The sequence below is a fragment of the Triturus cristatus genome, chromosome 4_2 (genome assembly GCF_964204655.1).
Source record: "Triturus cristatus chromosome 4_2, aTriCri1.1, whole genome shotgun sequence".
Classification (NCBI taxonomy): Eukaryota; Metazoa; Chordata; class Amphibia; order Caudata; family Salamandridae; genus Triturus; species Triturus cristatus.
In genome coordinates this window covers 310,997,630-311,017,654 of record NC_140586.1, presented here as the reverse complement: position 1 = coordinate 311,017,654, position 20,025 = coordinate 310,997,630, and the positions used below count along the sequence as shown (strand labels likewise).

The following is a 20,025-nucleotide window of genomic DNA, read 5'->3' as shown; positions in this document are numbered from 1 at the left end:
TGATTATCCTTACATTTCAGACTGCATCAGCTGGAATAGGTCAAGCACTGACAGAACTGGGCCACAAGCTTACAACACATGTATTTGGAGTATAGTTGGTGAGACGAATCTTCGCATTGGATGGGTTCAACTTAAGGCTGTTTGCAATCATCTTTGTTTCAAAGCTAAAGGAAAGTCTGGCAGGAAAAAAGCCTGCCCCTGCCCCATGTGTCTAACAATACCGGTCTGCATATATGAAGAAGGGAAAAAACCCATTTTACTCTGAAGATGAGCCACGGGTGTCAAATATAAGTTGACCAATATGGTGGAGAATGATGAAGCCCGAAGTACAACCCAGGGAACAGACTTGAGTGTGCTAGTTTTACAGCTCGAGATCTATCAATTAGGAAGGATCAAATCCAAATAAATAAAGAGTTAGCCTTAGGAAAACCTCCCAGTCGCTCATGTTTGAAGGATCAACTGTGTCAAAAGCAACTGACAGATATAGTAAAATCATGGCTGAAATACAGCATCATCAACCACCATCCAAATGTTCAGCCAGCACAGAGGTGACTTGCCTTGAAACAAAGGCCAAGAAAATGTTATTTCATACATTCTAGTAGCAATTTAGCCACAGTCCACTCAAGAGGTTTAGAGGGGTATGGTAGCAAGGAAAGCGAGAAGAAGTGTTGCTCAGTTCGGTACATCTAATTATGTTTTTTTTCTTTTCAAAAGAAATAAGTTTCATTGTTTATATTTAGTTCAACTGATGCAACTTCTGTACAAAGAAATGTCAATCGTAAGGAAAGAATAGCTAATCACTTGCTTAGCCTTAAGTACGATTTTGCATGGGCAGGGATCCCACTGGCTCCATACTTGCTATGAGCTTCACACAATTTTGTATAGAAACAGGCTGAAATGATTTTCAGCTCTCACCCTCTCTACCAAAAGAAACTTTAGAAGGTCTCAAAATACTTTCTTTGAAAATATCACTCCTTTTCATATTAAGGTCCAAAATATCAGAAATGTGGGAGAATGTCTATTAAGTCTAACGGAGAAGTAACATTTTTGCTTAGGGTCTAGGTGTTACATTTACAGTCCAAGACTTTAAATAAGGCAAAAGAAGATTTTTTTTTCATCTAGAAGTTTTGTTGAGAACTCTTTTTTTCACTTTAATCAAATAATTGTATTTCGGTCACAGTGAGAGTTAAAGTGATGTCATTATAGGATTGCAATTCTTCCTTCAGTGTCCATCTTATTTACATAGCATGATTATTTTTTTCCTGTTCAGGTGTAAACAAATTACACTTTGGAACATCTAATTTCCAGAGGAACTAACCCATCTTAAACGTTTTAAGATGTGTTAGTCCCAGTACAGTCATTTCATTTTATGTTTTGTAAATATTTTACTAACATAGGTTATTTTAGTTGTTCTGATTTTGCGAAATACTTTAAACATCCAGAAATGGAAGTGACATTTCAGAAGGATAAGCGCTCTGCATAGTCAGAGTAGCCACAAAAAACGTAACAGGTGGAAAAAGTGCAATGGAAAATCTGAAAAAGGCAAAACCTTTAAACACGGGAACAAAATATTGTGCGTCTGAAAAAGTGTAGGGACCCATTTAAACCTAGGCAAATTTGATAAACGTATTTCAATAGAGAATGACCCAGAGCGAACCCATCTTGGTTAGAGCATTACAATTTGAAATACAGGTAGCGGTTGGGCCGGCAATAAGTAGCAAACCTCTACAAGAACATTTAGGTAATCCAGCATTTCAACTGGAGCTATAGGTTCTTCTCTACTTAAAATCAACTCGACACCTCTCTGCCAACATCAGTTGGCTCACATAGACGCAGGCATCAATATGAAGCAGCACATACAATATACACATAAAATAATAATAACATGAAACCTAATTAGACTAATGGCGTGTAAACATCATTCTAGCAAGTGCAACACTTAGGGCCAGATTATGATGTCGGTCAGACCGCCACCGACAGGCCGCCAGTGGCGGTTCGTCCAACATTAGGTGCAGCGGTCCGATGGTCGCACTATTATGCGGTTGGACAGCATTGGTCTGAGGGACCGACCGACTCTTCCGACGGACTCAAGGAGCCAGTCAGACAGTTTGTAATCCCTAAAATAGGGGCGGTGCCTGCAGGGACGCTGTCATAGGGATTACAATGGCCCATTCCGACTGCCTTTCCATGACGGTCGGAGCGCCATGAAAAGGCAGGCGGAATGGGACTTTGGGGGCACCAAGCACGGTCCCCATCCCCCGTGGGCCACTGCTATGGGCCCCAGTGGGGCATCTGTGGTACCCCCCCACACATCCATGCCTGTGTGCCAGGCAACACCTGGTGCCTGGCACACGGGAATGGATGTTTGTCAACATTCCTTTTTCCATTGAGGCTTGTGCAACGGCCTTTTTTGGGCTGCAGCACGAGCCGCAATGCAAAACGTTACAATTCCGACTGTCTACACGGCGGTCGGACTATAATTTGGCGGGTGGGACCTCCGACTACTTGTCCATGGGCACAAATCCTGCTACGATGTCGGTCAGATGCTCGTTTGACCCACATCGTAATGAGGCCCTTTATCTTGGACAGGAGGTGAATGCACAGTCGCTACACTCACCTGCAATGCTTCCAAAAGGTCATACATATTCACTGGAGGCAGACTGGCTGGTAGAATATCTCCGGAGCAGGCCAGGAGGAGGGCAGCCTGCTGTTCAGCTTCATCTGGGTGCAGGTTGGAAGATGGATTTGGTCCAGCCGGAGGAGATATGCCAGTAGCGGGACTGAACATAAAGAAATAGGTTACTCTCACAACCAATAATACCCATTTCAAAATAAACCAAGTTATAATAGATCAAAGCACAAAACATGAGCGAACCCCAGCCATTATGAATTTTTTTAAAAACTTGAATTTTTACTTGCAGAAAAACAGCCACTTTTCTTCTTGCAGATAGCCACAGTGGCTGATCTTACTGTGCAAAACATAGCACTTGATAGAAATGGAAACATTGTACACAACCAAACAACTGTAAAGCTTACCTTGGTTCCCTTCAAGACAGAAGGTGTTTTTCACCTTTCTGTATATTCACAGCCAATTATTAAGAAGCCTTTGTTTAGATCCAGTTTTCTGCAGTTATATTTCTGCTGAAATTAACCCTCGGACTACTTTTATTCGTCCACTGTATTTTAAGGGCCATAAAAGTCCTACATGTGGCCTCTTCATAGGATGTTTCTATGCACTATCACCCTACAGCCACTTCCTTTGTTTACTAACATTAAAGATGTACAAGTCATATTTGCAGTATTTGCTGAAATGTATGAAAATGCTTCCACTTGTGTACTTTTTCCTTATAATAAACAACTCTTTTATACGCAGTTGGTTTTCTACATTCTACATAAATTGATATAAAACCTGCCTACACCGAGAGGAAATACAGATTGGAGTGAGAATAACAATTTTCACTAAATGGGGGGCGTGGCCAACCGCAGAGTGTGATGGCCGCTTCTTGAGGCAGCTCCGTCCGAGCACGCCGTTCCTGCCATCATCCGCTGTTCTAATATCCGCACTACTGCATAAATACACGCCGGAGCACAGCGCAATCCCCAGGGAACAGGGGAGCCCAATTTCAGACGAATTTGACCGGCCGTTCCGACGATCGGACCGCTGACGTCTGATGCCGGAGTCACCTGCTCGCATCGTGGCCTCCCTGCATCGCGGCCGGTGCCTGAGGCCCGGCCCATCATCAGGGGGATTTTGCCGCTTGAACAGTGGTGCGTGCCCTTCGGGCCGCTGAAACACAGACTCGCCCTACATTCACCACGTTGATCTGGGCTGCAGGTGAGGAGACTCGGCAGCGAGCCGGGGCCCAGAATCGAGTGAGATGGCCGGTTGTGGGCGTAGTGCCGCGCCCGAAGGGGGAGGCCCGAAATTTGCCCTACACTGCTTTCTTTGAACCGCGGCGCCCGCTTTGCACCACTGCCCTAGACTTCTCGTGACACTGTGCTTGCTTTGAGGGGCCCCGGGAGAGACCACATAGCTGGGCCTGTGGGCTGCAGCCTACTCTGCAGATTGAACTTGGCCTGCTGATACCTGGGGGTGGTGATTGATGCGCCAGGCGGCCATATTGCGCCCGAGACGAATTCCAATGCAGCACTGCTGGGGTGGGGCGGACCCCGCTGCCCTGGGTGATCTGGATATGCTGGCGGTGGCCTGGAGTATACCGCCCCTATATTTCTGCCGGTGAGGGGCCACACCTTGACGCTAGCACTGGTCTTGCAGCGCTTCAGTGCAACCTCGTCCTACCAGGCCCAAACACAAGAGATCAGCACGTCGCCACCTGGCTCCCATAGGGCCCAATCCTATAACCCTACCGGCGGGACCTGTCTACATCATGGCAGGGGTCACAGCTCGAACACAGCCCTCCAGGCCAAATTGACGAAATATGCATGGGAGGGGGGCCCCGGAGCGAGCCCCAAAGGAGGATCGACCACATCGGACAAGTCCGAGCCTGGGGGGGGGGGGGGGGAACAGAAGGAGTTGACGCTGCAAGATATCCTTGAAGCCATCACCAGCGTTCGCACCTCATTGGAATCGCGCATTGACACGGTATCCACCGAAGTGTCTCTTATCCACGAAGATATGTGCTCGATGAATTCACGATTGAAAGATGTCGAAATCAAGGCGACCTCTCTGGTTGAGGACACGTCCGCACTACAGAGGAAGATGGAAGAAATGCAGACGCATGCCGCGAAACTAGAAGCGCAGTTGGATGACTATGAGGGGCGCTCCAGTGCAATAATGTATGAATAATTGGGGTACCGGAGCGAGCAGAAGGGCCGTCAGCGGATCTATTCGTGGAAGAACTGATTACTACTTACCTCAAGCCGAAGGGGCTATCCAATTTTTTTTCTGTGGAATGAGAGCACCACATGCCAGGGGGCCGGCCGAGACCTGCAGCTCCCCGCGACCACTTCTTGCCAGGATCTTCAATTTCTGTGACAGGGATGTTATCCTGCAGTGTGCCCGATCGGCCGCTCCAGTGGAATATCAGAACAGCCGCATCACCTTTTTCCCGGACTTCACCCTCAAGGTACAGCGACGCAGTGCTCTGAAGTAAAAAAGGAGCTTTGTGATAAAGAACTGAAATATGCCATGATGTTTCCGGCCAAACTGAGGGTGGAGTCGGAGGGGAAATCTTGGTTCTTTACCACCTTGGGCGGAGGCCTGGGACTGGCTGGATGGTTGGCGTACGGCTGGCCGCCGCTACAATCATACCCAGGGTGTGGGGATGGATGCAGACACCCGGATCTCTGGCAGCGGCTCGCCCACACGAGACTTGACTGAAGCGGCGGGTGGCTTTGGATAATTGGACTGTATGTTTTCCCTTTTGGGGGTGGAAGGATTCTTCATAGGCTGAGGGCTGTGAGTATAGTGTTGACTCCTCCAAAGGCACCAGTCTTCCTTCGTATTGAGTCAGACTTTTATTGATAACTTAGTCGAACTGGTCTCTTTAAGTTGCTTGCTCTTTTGTCATATATGTGTGCGTTTTCAGGTGTATTTTAGGTCCTCGCTGTTGCTCTTAGTATATCCATGTTAGGTTATTATGAATATCGTTTGGGAAAACTTTTCAGGGACGGGTGCTCAGTTAGGCTACATGAACCCGTAAGTCTCTAGGAGGGTGGGCGATATGCACTCTGCTAGTTTGGGGGGCGGGAGGTTGTCACCGCCGAACAGGGAGGCAGGGATGGGGGTAAGGGTATGTTTTCTAGGTTTGTGGGGTGGGTGGGAGGGATTGTATTGGTATTTATGTTTTGGTATTGTTCCTATTTAGGCATGATATATTTGATTGGTCGCAGATGCATGCAGCAGCAGGTTCGGTGTTCATGATGCTCTCAATGATGGCAGTGCTAAGGGATGTATTGGAGCCTCTCCTCATCCGCCACTTGACATGCTTCTCGCAGGGTTACCACACATCTTTCCAACTGAGTAATGGGCAGTATGACTAGACAGAAACTCAACTTGCTCTCCTGGAACTTAAATGGGCTAGGGGACAAAATCAAGAGAGGGGTGGTTCTCCAATTTCTGAAAAGGCACTGCCAGATGTCTTTCTCCTGCAGGAGACACACTTGTTGGGCAATGGTTGTAAGGCCCTGTCACGGTGGGGTTTCCAGATGGCAGCTCAATCCGCTTTTGGTTCTGGTTCCCAGGGGGTGGGCATCTTAGTTCGTAAATCCTTCCCCTTGACTGTCGACGTGGTCCGTACGGATCCATTGGGTAGATTTGTGGCTTTGTCTGGGATTTGGGAGGGGGCCCCCCTTAATTTGGTCTCAGTGTACATTCCACCAGGCCTACATACACAGGCCTTTATTGACCTCGGAGATCTTCTCCTGGGCCTGCTGGATGGGAGATTGTTGATCGGGGGCGATTTTAACTCCATCGTCTCCGACACCCTGGATTGCTGGCCACAGAAAGATTGCTGCTCTCTCGCAAACTAATCCAGTTTCCTGGGTGCTATGGGTCTTGTGGATGTTTGGAGATGCCTGCACCCCGGGGAGCTCCATTACACTCATCTTTCAGGTCCCCATCGCAGCATGCCACGTATAGACTATGTGCTCACACTCACCCACCACCTCCACTCGGTCAAAGATATACAACACTTTGCCAGGGGGATATTGTATCACTCTCCTGTTCAGTGCCGGCTGGAAGTTGGGGAACCTACGATCGGCAGAGTGGCACCGATTAACTCATGGTATCTCACTACCCCCTCAGTCAGGGAGAAGGTTCTGAGTGAATCTGAGCGATATTTTCAGGAAAACTTGGGATCGGTCAGCTCATCCGCTTCACTTTGGGAAGCCTACAAGTTATTCGGGGGGTTGTGTTGGGACAAATTGCTGGGCAGCGCAAAGAGAAGACCGCTGACATGGTACGTTTAGAGGGCGAGATCCTAGATCTAGACGTACAGTCGTATTGCAGGACTCGGAGGAAGTGCGTCAGAGGCTCCGTATAAAGACCAAAGAGTTCTCGGACCTAGCCACTGATGTGGCTAAGGCAAAATAGGGCTACACTTAGTAGGATCTATGACGTAGGCGATAAAGCAGGCAAGCTGCTGGCTTGGCTAGACCGCAGAGCTGGGGCTGCTCCGCAAGATATTGAAGATTCATTCGGTAGATACTATCACTCCTTGTATAACTCCTGCACGACCTATTCAGAGGAGGAGGTTTCTTCTCTCCTATGTGATATTCGGATGCCGGTTCTTACTGCGGAGGACAGCTCCGACCTGGATCGAAACATCACAGTAATTGAAGTAGAGAAGGCCATTCATGATCTGCGCGGAGGGAAAGCTTCGGGCCCCAATGGGATCCCCATAGAATTATTGAAGTTAACGGCGAATATGACTGCCCCTTTTCTCAAAGACATGTATCGTGAAAGTAAAGAAATAGGGATCCATCCTGAGGATCATAGACTGGCTAACATCATTGTCATCCACAAAGCGGGTAAGCCCGCTGATCTGTGTTCTTCATATAGGCCCATTTTGTTGCTTAATTGCGAAGCCAAGATCCTTGCGAAAGTCCTTGCCACTTGTTTGTTACAAGTTCTTACCCACGTGATACATCCTGACCAGTCCGTGTTTATGCCGGCGAGAAACACATCCCTTAACCTCCGTCGACTACACGGAGTACTTTGCAGGGCGGATACGATCAGAGAGGATGCCATGGTGGTGTTCCTGGATGCTACTTCGGCTTTCGACACTATTGAATGGCCGTACATGTTTGCTGTGCTTCGTAAACTAGGATTTAGCCGGGAATTTATCAAATGGGTGCACCTTCTATATAGTCAACCATTGGCACAGGAGGTTGTTAATAACCGGAAATCCCCTGTCTTTTCTCTTGGCAGGGGCACCAGGCAAGGCTGCCCCTTGTCACCGCTTCTCTTTGCCTTAGCCTTGGAACCTCTGGCAGCATGGATCCATCAGGACCCCGCCATTAGGGGCTTCAAATGGACATATGGGTGGGAGGACCGCATATCACTGTACGCAGATGACATTCTGCTTTATCTGGCCTCCCCGGCAGCGTCCTTTAATGTGGTAATTGACATATTACAAATCTTTGGCAGGTTCGCTGGCTATATGATCAATTGGTCCAAATCGGTGCTCAATGTTCTTAGTGGGCAGCGGCCTCGGCTTCCCCGGGGTTGCCGGCTGACGGAGGCCGTGGAGGAATTTAAGTATCTGTGAATCTGGGTATCCAAAGACCTATCGTGATTCTAGGACACCAACCTTCGGCCACCACTGGAACGTCTTAAATCGGATGTCCAGCACTGGAAATCGCTCCCCATAACTCTCCTGGGACGTGCGGCCCTATTTAAGATGATGTCCCTCCCTGACTTTTGTGTGCACTGCAGAATACACCTCTGCCGGTCGCGGCGTCGTATTTCAGGGAACTTGAGAGCACCGTGCGGGATCTGTTATCGGAGGGTAAGCCCCCCCCCGCATCGCTACACATAAACTTACATTGGGGTGGTTTGATGGGGCATTGGGCTCCAAGACATGAAAAGATATTATTGGGCTTCGCAGCTCGTGGCCATTAACCAATGCAGTTATAGACGGCAAGATGACCCGGCTTTTTGAATCGACCGTTGGCTCCTCCCGGGGGGTAGTTTTGAGGGTGCATTGTACTCTAAATCTCTGAAACCCGCCCTGTCTGGCACGACTGGACACGCTGTGCAAGTGTGGAAGGACGCTACCAGAAGCCGGGGTTGGGAGGGCAAGCTCACTCAAGCCACGCCGCTCTGGCGTTGTGACCGGTTGGGTCGGCTGTCGCGCTCCTTGGGATTCGACAAATGGGATGTCATTGGGATCTCCAGGATTGGGGACCTTTGGAAATCGTGTGATGTCATACCTGTTTCTCGACTACAGCAAGATTACTAAATGGACAAATCTGAACAGTTCCGGTATCTCCAAATTAGACACGCCTTGCTCGCAGTCCTCTGGAGGACAGGATTCTAGATGGCGACCTGCCTGAAAAAGCTATATCTCTCATTTATAAAAATCTCATCAACAACATGACTGATCCCCTGACACGCCTGAGAGGTAAATGGGACCACGACGTAGCTGGGTTGGAGGATGAGGAGTGGCAGGCTGTGGTAGCTTCTCCCCGTGAGGTGGTCATCTCCTCCAGACTCTGATTGGTTGAACTAAAAATCCTCAATAGGACGGATTTGTCAGGACCCTCATTGGTCCATATGGGCTATGCTCAAGATAGTGGCTGTGCACGACAATGTGGGCAAGAGGGCACCTTTATTCATACACTTTGGGAATGTGCGACAATTCAGAAATATTGGGAGGGAGTGGTACTTATGATGGAGGAGGTATTGGGACAGCAGATACAATGAAACCTCAAATTGATCTTGTTGAACATATGGGACCCCACTGACCTCACTGCCAAGGAGAGAATTTGGATTACTCTGGGTTTTATGGTGACCAAGTGGAATTTTGCACGACTGTGGAGGGCTCCGAACCCACCTTGAATTACAGATTGGGCCAGGGATATGGACTGGTGTATGGTGACAGAGTTACCCATTTAGGTCTATGGGGATGCCCCAAGAAGTAGTGTCATGTATGGGGGCCGTGGAATACATTCCGGGGGGATATATGTGGGGAACCGAGGAGTCGAGCTGATGCTGCTGTTGAAGTTTGATAGTACTGAACCCCCGAGGGCATCCATATTGCATTGGGACACTGAGCCTTTGCTGACTTATCGTGATGAGTATTGCTGATAACCTGAATATTGCTGTGCGTCGACTGTCTACATGTCTATTTTTCAATAAAAGGTTAAATAAAAACGAATAGTTTCTTACCTGTCGGTGTAGTTTTGCAGCTTGAAGATCTTTCTGGATTCACTATGCTGTGCATTATTCCGCGATCTGGTGGTTGGGTCCGGATTCGTAGTCTTTCTTTTGTTTTTTTTTGTTTTTTGTAGCCCAGGTGGGCGTCGACGTCCCACCATTTGGTGCACCTCTCGTGACATCGTCGTGCTTCCTGCGGAAGTCCCACCTTTGGGGCGCCATCTTCGGGTTCTTTTTTCCCCTTCTCTTTTTTTTTTTTGACCCTAGGCGTTCTCTTAATTTTCCTTTTCCAATTTCTTTTAGTATTCCAATTATTCTGTTCTTCCATGTTCTTCCACCTCTTCCTCCATCCTCATCTTCCTGGCGGAGGTGGGTGGGTTCGCTAGTGAATCCAGAAAGATCTTCAAGCTGCAAAACTACACCGACAGGTAAGAAACTATTCGTTTTGCAGCGTGAATCTTTCTGGATTCACTATGCTGTGCATAGACTTTGTAGCGGTTTGTTATCTTTGCGGCAGCTGGGTGGTAGATGAGTGTTGGCTGTTGAATATGTGTGGAAGCACCTTCTGTCCTACTTGTGCTTCCTTGTTCATCTGAACGTCCACGCAATAGTGCTTAGTGAACGTGTGCACTGAAGCCCATGTTGCCGCCAGACATATGTCCTGAATGGGCGTATTTGCCAGAAAGGCAATAGTTGCTCCCTTCTTCCTTGTGGAGTGGGCTCGTGGCCCCTCCGATAGCTCCTGCCCTGCTTGTTTGTGGCAGAATTGTATTGTCAGTGCAATCCATTGTGCAATGGTGGCTTTTGTCACGGGTCTACCCAGAAAACTAGTTGCAAAGGAGACAAAGAGCTGCTTGGTCCTCTCAATGTAGTGCATCACTGCCCTTCTAGCGTCCTGAGTGTGCAGTGCCCTTTCTGCGCTTGTCGTGGGGTTTTGAAAGAAACTCGGTATCTGAATTGTCTGGTTCATATGGAATGTCGACACCACCTTAGGCATGAAGTGTGGGTCCGTTCTTAGAACCACCCTGTCCTTGTGTATCTGGATGTAGGGCTCTTGCAGTGTCAGTGCTTGCAGCTCGCTCACTCTGCGCAGCGAGGTTATCGCTACCAGGAAGGCTGTTTTCATTGTCAGCATTTGCAGCGTGGCCTTGTGGATGGGTTCAAACGGCTCCTTCATAAGCTCGGTTAGGACCACGTTGAGGTTCCATGCCGGCGGCGGCATCCTCTTTGGAGGCGCAATTCTTTTCGCCCCTTCCAGGAATCTCTTTACTACCTGTGACGTAAAGAGACTTCCTCCTCTCTCCCCTCGTGTGTAAGCTACGATTGCCGCCAGGTGTACCTTTAGGGAGGATGAGCATAGATTACTTTTTAGTAGGTGTGTGAGATATCTAAGCACCGTTGACTCTGTTGTCATTTTATTCAGTAGTTTATTTCTGCTGCACCATATTATGAACCTTTTCCATTTCTCCCCATAGCATTTTCGTGTTGTAGGTCTCCTTGCCTCCCGCAGCACTTGCATAGTGCTTTGAGGTAGGTTCAGGTGCGCAAACTCTAAGTCTTCAGGAGCCATGCCGCCAGGCTGAGGCTCTCTGGTTCTGGGTGCAGGACCTCTCCGTTCTGCACGGAGAGCTGGTCTTTTCTTCTTGTGAATTTGTGAGGAGTGCCTTGTGCCATTTCCACTATTTGAGAGAACCAAGTTTGCCTTGCCCACTGTGGTGCCACTAGGATCAGTGTCATGTTGCTGGTCCTGCACTTGTCGAGCACCCTGTGTAACAGCGGTATCGGTGGAAAAGCGTAGGCAAATGTCTTTGACCAACTTATCCATAGGGCATTCCCTTGCGATTGCTGTTCTGGTTGTCTGGATGCAAAGTTTTGGCATTTTGCATTCAGGCGTGTTGCAAACAGGTCTATTGTCGGTGTTCCCCACCTTTGGAATAGCCTCTGTGTTTCCTGTCCATTGAGCTCCCACTCGTGGGATGCCGATGTCTGTCTGCTGAGCCAGTCTGCCTACACATTGTCCTTCCCTGGTAGGTGTATGGCCAGCAGGTCTATCTTGAGTGGGATGGCCCATCTCCAAATCTCCTGTGCCAGAGTGGAAAGGGGGGGAACGATTGTGTCCCTCCCTGCTTGTTGATATAGAACATGGTAGTGGTATTGTCCGTCTGTAGCAACACTTTCTGGTTGTATAGCTGTTTCTGGAAAGCCTTCAGGGCTAGCAGGACAGTCTTCAATTCCAGGTAATTGATGTGTCTGACCGCATCTGCCGGAGTCCACAGACCCCTCACCCTGAGTTTGTTCATGTGTGCTCCCCATCCTATTTGTGATGCGTCCGTGGTAATGGTCACAGTTGAGTTTGGTGGTTTCAAGGTCTTTCCTATAGTTAAGTTCTCCCTGTTCCACCATGTTATCTCCTCTTGCACTGCGTGCGTAACAACCACTAGATCCTCCCAATTTCCGTTTGCTTGTGACCATTGCTGTTGCAGCCATTCTTGGAATGGTCTCATGTGAAGCCGTACATTGGGGACTAGGTGGATACATTGGGGACTAGGTGGATGCATGACGCCATCATCCCCATGATCTTGCTCACTGTTCTCACTGTCAGAACTCGCCCCTTCTGGTAGAGACGAATCTCGTTCAGCAGGGCTATTATTCTTCTGTCGCTGGCCATCACTGTTCCGTCTATGGTGTTGATCGTCGCCCCAAGGAAGATCTTCCCCTGCTCTGGTTCTATCGATGACTTCCCCCAGTGTATCGAGAACCCCCAGGTTTGTTAGTGTTCTTGTCACCCGTTCTGCGTGCTCCTCGCACTTTTCGCGAGTTTTGCTTTGACTAGCCAGTCGTCTAGGTAAGGGTACACATGAATCCCTTCCCTTCGTAGGTACGCTGCTACTGCTGCAAGGCATTTTGTGAAGACCCTTGGGGCTGACTTTAGGCCGAATGCCAGGGTTGTAAACTGATAATGATCCTGGTTGATGCTGAACCTTAGCAGGTTTTTGTGTCGCCTGTTCATTGGGATGTGCAGGTAGGCGTCCTTGAGGTCCACGGTGGACATGAAGTCTCCGCCTCGTATTTGGGGTAGCACTTCTTGTAGTGATGTCATTTTGAATTTTTGCGTCTTTATGAATTTGTTTAGGAACCTTAGGTCCAGGATGGGTCTTAGGGATTCGTCCACCTTTGGTACAAGGAAGTAGTTTGAGTACACCTCCTTTCTCTGCGTGGCAGTAGTTCTATGGCCTGCTTTTCCAGTAGTTGAAGTGTCTCCTCCCTGAGTTGAGCGAGCTCCTGACCCGAGCGCTGTCTTCTCTTTGGTTTCTTGTTTGGAGGCCTTTTCTCTAACTCTATGCAGTATCCGTGCTGTATGACGTTGAGAACCCATTTGTCTGAGGTTATTTCTTGCCATTGTTGAAGGTAGAGGCCCAGTCTTCCGCCTACCGGTGTTGCCTGCTCGTAGGCGCTTGTTTTGTGTAACCCCTTTGGTGTTCTTACATTGCGCTTCACCCTTCGGGGTATGCTGTGGGTGAGCGTCCTTTTGTGTGTGTAGTCACTTAGATGAGGGTTGGTCTCCCCCTCTCCTCCTTTGGCCACGTCCGTTTCCTCTCCCTCGAAAGGACTGGCCTCGAGGCTGGTACTGCCAGTTCTGCTTCTGCTGTCCCTGCTGGCTGTGACTGTCACCCTGCTGCCCGTGCTGGAATGTCTGGTGCGACGTACCCTGCTGGCTTCCTCCCCTTCCGTAGGGTCTCCGATTTGGGGTGCCTCTTCGCATTCCTCTGAATTGCAGGGCTACCATGGATCTTGCGGTCTCATTTTCCTTTTTCAGCTGGGTGAGCTTCTCGTCCACCGTTTCCCCGAACAGCGTTTCACCGTTGAAAGGGGTGTTCAGTATGTTATTCTGGACTTCCTGCTTGAATCCAGAAATTCTGAGCCAAGCCTGCCTCCTTTCCTATGGCAATCAGTCTGCTCGAAGTTTCCGCCCCGTCCAATGCAGTCTTGATGCATGAGTTGGCGATATTCTTCCCCTCCTCCACTAGATGGGAAGCTCTTTGACGGTACTCTTCTGGGAGATGCTTGACTAGTTCCCCCATCTCATCCCAGTGCTGGTACTGGTGCCTGTTCAGTAGCGCGTTTGGGTTTTCCATGCGCCAGTGCATTGCGGCGTTTCTTTCTACCTTCCTTCCAGTGAGGTCCATCATTCTGCTCTCCTTATCAGGAGGTGGCCCCGAGGTCGCCGGCACATTGGCTCTTTTCCTGGCCGTGGAAGCAATGATGGAATCTGCCGTGACCGATCCCTTGATGTAAGGAGGATCCTGCGAGGAGTGCTTGTACTTCTTTTCCGTTCTGGGTGTGATGGACCGGCATGTTCCCGGGTCCTTAAACGCCTCCTTCCCTTGGTTCATCACGCTTTGGAGCATGGGGAGGAACTGGCTCCTCGTCTGGATGGGGAGCAGAGTTTAGAGTAGAAAGTCTGCTTTCGGCTTCTCCTCGTCCAATTTCACACCAAAGGCTACTGCAGCACTCTTGACGACCAAGTTGTACGCCCCGATGTCGTCAGGCGGCGAAGGCCTCGAAGGATACGAGTCCACGGGCTCGTCGGGGTTTTCGGTGTCGATGTCCTGCCATTCCAGCTCCTGACTCGTCGACGGCGCCGAGCCGTAGAGCGACTGCTGTTCCTCATCATCACCTTCTCCCTCATAGTAGGTGCCTTCCTCCTCCTCTTCAGGACTTCTCGACTGCTCTTCGGCGTCGAAATCCCCTTCTTCCTCGATCTGCATTCGTTCGTCGAACTCCTTCTTCCTCTGAAGGATGCTCTCCATCTCCGCCTCGAGCCTTCTCTTATTCTTCTCCATGCTTGAGATGTGCTCGGCGTCGACCGCAGGTCTCTTCGAAGGAGCTTGCGTCGACGCGGTCTTGTCTTTCGTCGCCGAACGTCCCACCTCGTGGGTCTGTTTCAACGAACTCTGCCTCTCGGCGGTCTTCAGCACCTGGGAGTCCTTCTCGAAGGATCCGCTCGGCCTTTTGTCCTTTGAACCACTGGCGGACGTCGAAATCTTCGGCGCCGGTGTTTCCTTCGAGGACTTTGACTCATTTTTTCGAGAGTCACCATCCGATTTTCGGGGCCCTTTCGGTGGTTTTGTACTCGACGTGTCTCTTACCTCGTCAGGCGTTTTCTTATCGGTCTCTGCGACCGTGAAGACATCAGGTCCCTCGGCGATGTGGTCTTCATCGTCGGTTGATAGGCCCAGATCGTACAGCGACGGGGCCTTACCCTTGCCTTCCATGCTGAAGTTGGCTCTCCTCTGACGTTCTCTCACCCGGAGAGTCTTCGGCGCGAAGGCGGAACAGGCGTTGCAGTCCTTGCTCTCGTGGTCGAACGGCAGGCAAAGGTTGCAGACCGGGTGTTGGTCCTTCTGCGCGAACTTGTGGTGGCAGTTAGGGCAGAACTTAAATGGTGTCTTGTCCATTGCGCTCAGAGCCTCTGAGCGCGCATTTTCCTCTGTGCGTCGAAGAATTCGAGGATCCCCTCCTTCTTCGTCGTCTCGGCTGCAATACCTTTCTCTCTGTAGTCTTCTAAAGGTTCTTCTTCGATGAAACTAGCGTATTTTCCTTCTTCCTTCGTCTAAAACTCTGGAGCTTCTCGATGACGATCCAGACCCAAAGGCGGAAAAAAGAATCTGAAGATGGCGCCCCAAAGGTGGGACTTCCGCAGGAAGCACGACGACGTCACGAGAGGTGCACCAAATGGTGGGACGTCGACGCCCACCTGGGCTACAAAAAAAAAAAAGAAAGACTACGAATCCGGACCCAACCACCAGATCGCGGAATAATGCACAGCACAGTGAATCCAGAAAGATTCACGCTGCAAAAAATAAACTCTGCGACTTCCTAAAGACAAAAAAATAAAACACACTAATTTCACTTGTAAACGTATGTCAAGTCACAATATTTACACTACTAATACCACTTTTTCTCTCTTTTACAGAGCATTAAAATGACGTTGACTTGCATGTAGAGTTCACTTGACCAGCAATAAAGTTGAAATGACAGGCTATCAATCCCTGGTCATAGTTACCTGTGCTGTTCCTTTGTGTACATGAGGCCGGCTATGGACGCTGCATGTGCTGTGTATCATGTACGTCTGAGGGCATATATATGCATGTGGTAATATTTCACTGCTGCTAGCTGTGCTGCACTAGCTATTTCTGCAAAGGAGGGCTTGCCCTACTGCCACCTATTCCGTGTGAAACTAATGTTGGCACTGATAATACCTGAGCCTTTGCGGACTATGAGAATCTTGCACTATGTGAGCATCTCGCATTTACGCCAACACTGCAACCGTAGTGAATGTCAGAGTTTGTGTGCGTTTGTGTATGAAGTGACCTGTGTAAGAGCTATGCTTGCACTGCTTCTGTCTGTGCTAGGACAGTCGTCTGTGAAAGGTAAGTTGCACCGATTCTGTTCATGCTGCAGAAGCTTGTACTGCTGCTTCCTCACAAAGATGCTCAGCCTACACTTGCAGCGTAGCTGCCTGTGCTGCACCTTCTCTGTATGAGGGACATTTGCCTTCTTGTTTGTCTTGTCATAACTGCTTGATAATAAGGGAAATGTGACCTGCTGGTTTGTTACTGTACCTACCACGCCCCCAAACATGAGACCAGCAACCCTATCAGATTATCTTCACCTATTTGCAAATTTCCAGGAAGGAATTTTAGAAAGTAAACACTAATTTGCAAAATAAGTACATTATGAAAACAAGCCCATCTAAAAAATATCTTTTTTTTTTTTTTTAAATTTAATACAAGCAGAATTAGAATGTAACCATTGATCAAGGAACAGAAAAGAAAAGCTAGTAATTGTACCGATAGGTGAATTTTGACCCTGCCACTTTAAGGAATCCAGGCACTTTTATGTCTCACAGTGCAGGGTAAACAAGCACAGTTAGCTTCTCCTGTTTAGTGCGAGGCTACCTAAACATTTTCTGCGCTAGTTACACAGCCTTTTGCAGCCTTGCGTTAGGATATTCTTCACTCCATGTGACACTCGAGGTATCTATCCATCAGTGAGTATCCACTTGGTGGCCTTGTCAGCCTATCTGAAGGTCAGGAAAAAGCCCCCACTATTTAGTATAGCAGCCCTGGATGTGTTTCATAAAGTCTCAATCGTGTGAATGCAACAGGTTTTAGGCAGCCACCAGCACAAAGCCTCCGTGCAGTACTCATTAATGCTACCTCCTGCTGAACAAGTGCAGAGTGCTCCCAAAAAGCACATTACTGAATAGGTTTCTTTTCTGATGCAAATATCTCACTGAGCAGGGGTAGTAAATTAAAGGTATTGGCAATGCGACACCCATTTTGACTGATGCACAGGGCCTGTTTCACATGAACCAGACAACAGAATAACCCCGTTTCAAAACCACAAATCACCTGTAGAAAGAACGTTACATATGCTCAACGTCAGACTAGCTGTGATTTGTCAGAACCTGGCGTAATAGCTATGGAACATCTGAGTCGAGACACTCCCCCGAGATAATCTAAGAACGTTTCAAACTTGTCAAAATGATTCATTAACATGTAAAAGAGGTCTTCTTTCGACATCAAGTTTTTAATTAGATGAACCCTTTCAAAACGTTTTCTGAAAAATAAAGCTACAATGGAACAGAAGACATGGATCTTTGCAGCAAAGACCAGAGTAATTAACTAACCTGCCTGATGCAATCTGTGAACGTGGATTCCTCTGCACTAGTACTTGCTAACGTTTACTTTTAGAAAAGGAGATTAAAGCGCTCTTTGCCGCCAATGTTATTTCCTAAGGTAAAATTGTAATTCTAATTGGATTGAATACCCCAAAAATATAGAAAATGTTTTCAGACATGCATATTGTTAGAATCCGTTTGTTATGAAATGATTTGCAAAAATAACGATATCCTCTCAATTTAAAATGTGTTTTGGGAATCAGCAAGTAGGGAGAAAGAATCTCATCTTAATGAATTTGAAGATGGCCATGACAGAGAACCTTGAATTGCTGAACTCCAAATACAACATGTACTGCCGCCCACGGTGTGGTCTGCTTGAGAAGGCGATTTTTGCTTCCAAACTACCCCGACCAATGACACACCCTAACAATAAACTACCGCGGCGGACATTTAGCAGAACATGTTTTAAAATATGTTTTAAAGTTTCTCTGCCCGTCATGTTGGGCTATAAACGTCTACATTTAATTTGAATGCTACTGTTGTCTTATGTTTCTATTATACGAAGCGCTCCTTGGATATGTTACGATCACAGAGAGCAACTGACAATACAGTCAAATACATCTCACCAGCGAATGCTCGGCTGCCAAGATTAAAGGAAGAACATAGTGCTATGGCAGCACCTGCTGGCCAATCACTAGAATTGCCTGAATAGTGGAGCAGAGTTACATTGGTTTTCTTTTTCTTGTAGTTTAGTTGTATATAGCGCGAACTAGACCCGAGACATATGGTTTACATGAGCACTAGTTTCGTTACAGTTGGGACACATTCATTTTTGTTAGGCACGGGAATATCAAGTCATTTGCACAGAATCACAGGATGCTGAGCGTCGTTGCCGAGAATCGAACGCGTTTCCCCAGCTTCGAGGTCGGACGCGTTAACCGTAAGGCTGCATCCTAACCCATTATTGAAGGAATCCTTGTTGTCTGGCCGCATCTGAAACACAGATGATCTGCCTCGTTTGCAAATTCAACAAACGTTGGCAGAAAAAAAGCAATTTTTTCGACCAAGATAAAATTGGTTCAGCTGTGTACAGGAAATGTGTAAACCACTTTAATTTTCCGCATAGCAAGGACTTCATCGGCTTCTTCAGTTTGTTATGCATTTTTCATAATTCTTTAAAGAAAAGCACGTTATTTTTAAAATGTGAACGCATTAAAAAATAGGCACGTCTTGAGTGCAATGTGTAGTACTGTACAATTGTTTAGGATTCCCCTTGCACAAAAACTGTTACTGATATTGAAAAATATAAAGACATGTTTCAAATGAAAAGCTTCCATGGCCATAACGTAGCGTGATTTAAGAAGAAGAGCCATGAAGTCAAGGACTGGCCATTTTTGTGAAGTAGCATTGGAGCTGTAAAACAAATGCGTACAAGGTCTACACTTGGAAGCAAGGGAAGACTACAAAAACAAGCATTGGCATAGCCAATAGGTCTCGCTTTTGGGACCTTATAAGTGTTTAGCCATGCAACACTTGATGTTGTTGCACCAAGGATATTTTGCTGGATAACTTAACACTTATAAGGTCCCAAAGGCGAGACCTACTGGCTATGCCAATGCTTGTTTAACATTTAAATGTTTTTTGCTCATCGCATTCTATTTTCAGTCCAGTAACTAAGCCATGAAATGTAGCAGAGTTTTAGTTTCCAGATGGGCGAAAAAAACATAAGACTTATACAAAGGATTTGACTCCTAAAAGGACGAATATAAGAATTACGTACATGTACAACATGGCATATCTTTCACAAGATCCTTAAAATCCTCCACAGACAGCACTAATATGCTAGATGATTTATGCTCCTTTTAACTGCCCTATGGCACAAACAGCGTTGGTAAGATGGCCAATGTGATCATGGCAGTATTAAAGTCTGTGACACCAAGGCTGCACAGACTTCACCTTTAATGTACCGCTATAGCCCAAACATATGAAAGTGACTAAAGAAACCAACTAGAGAAAACGCTTTGCTCACTTATATACCTCTACCTGCAAATCATCCAGATTTTGCATAAAACATGCATGATCAGTTGCCTCTTTACATAAAATGTCATTCTTAAAAACACTAGAATGTTAAACGATAAAGGGCTCTCTGTACTTCTAAATGTAATCCAATTTACCGGCCCTCTATAAAAAACTAGGACAGACGATCTTGGAATGAATATTTAATAAGTTGGTGTGGCCTCGCACATCTTGAATCTGAATTAAGAAAGGTGGTATGTTAACTGGAGAACAAACAACTGAGCAGTGGGACAGATCATGTGCATTTTTTACTGAAATGCCACCCGGTCTTCTCGACGCATAGAACCCTACAGATTTTTTAAAGAGGCAGCGGCTACTTCTCGTTCCAGGAAAATGTACGTTTCAGGCAAGTGTCATGGATGCTAAAACCAGTTTAGAGTACACGTTTTTCCACAGAACTGCTACGTTTACTAAGGGAAAG

General features: G+C 47.5%; 1 protein-coding gene across 1 annotated transcript in view; it reads right to left on the bottom strand.

Annotated features, from left to right (window-relative positions):
- TADA1 (transcriptional adaptor 1) overlaps positions 1-20,025 on the bottom strand; it is a 206,714-nt gene that overhangs the window by 28,348 nt on the left and 158,341 nt on the right. Inside the window, exon 7 of the mRNA XM_085601639.1 lies at positions 2,618-2,780. Within this exon, the coding sequence (XP_085457765.1) occupies positions 2,618-2,780 (163 nt within the window). The remainder of the gene's footprint in view (positions 1-2,617; positions 2,781-20,025) is intronic.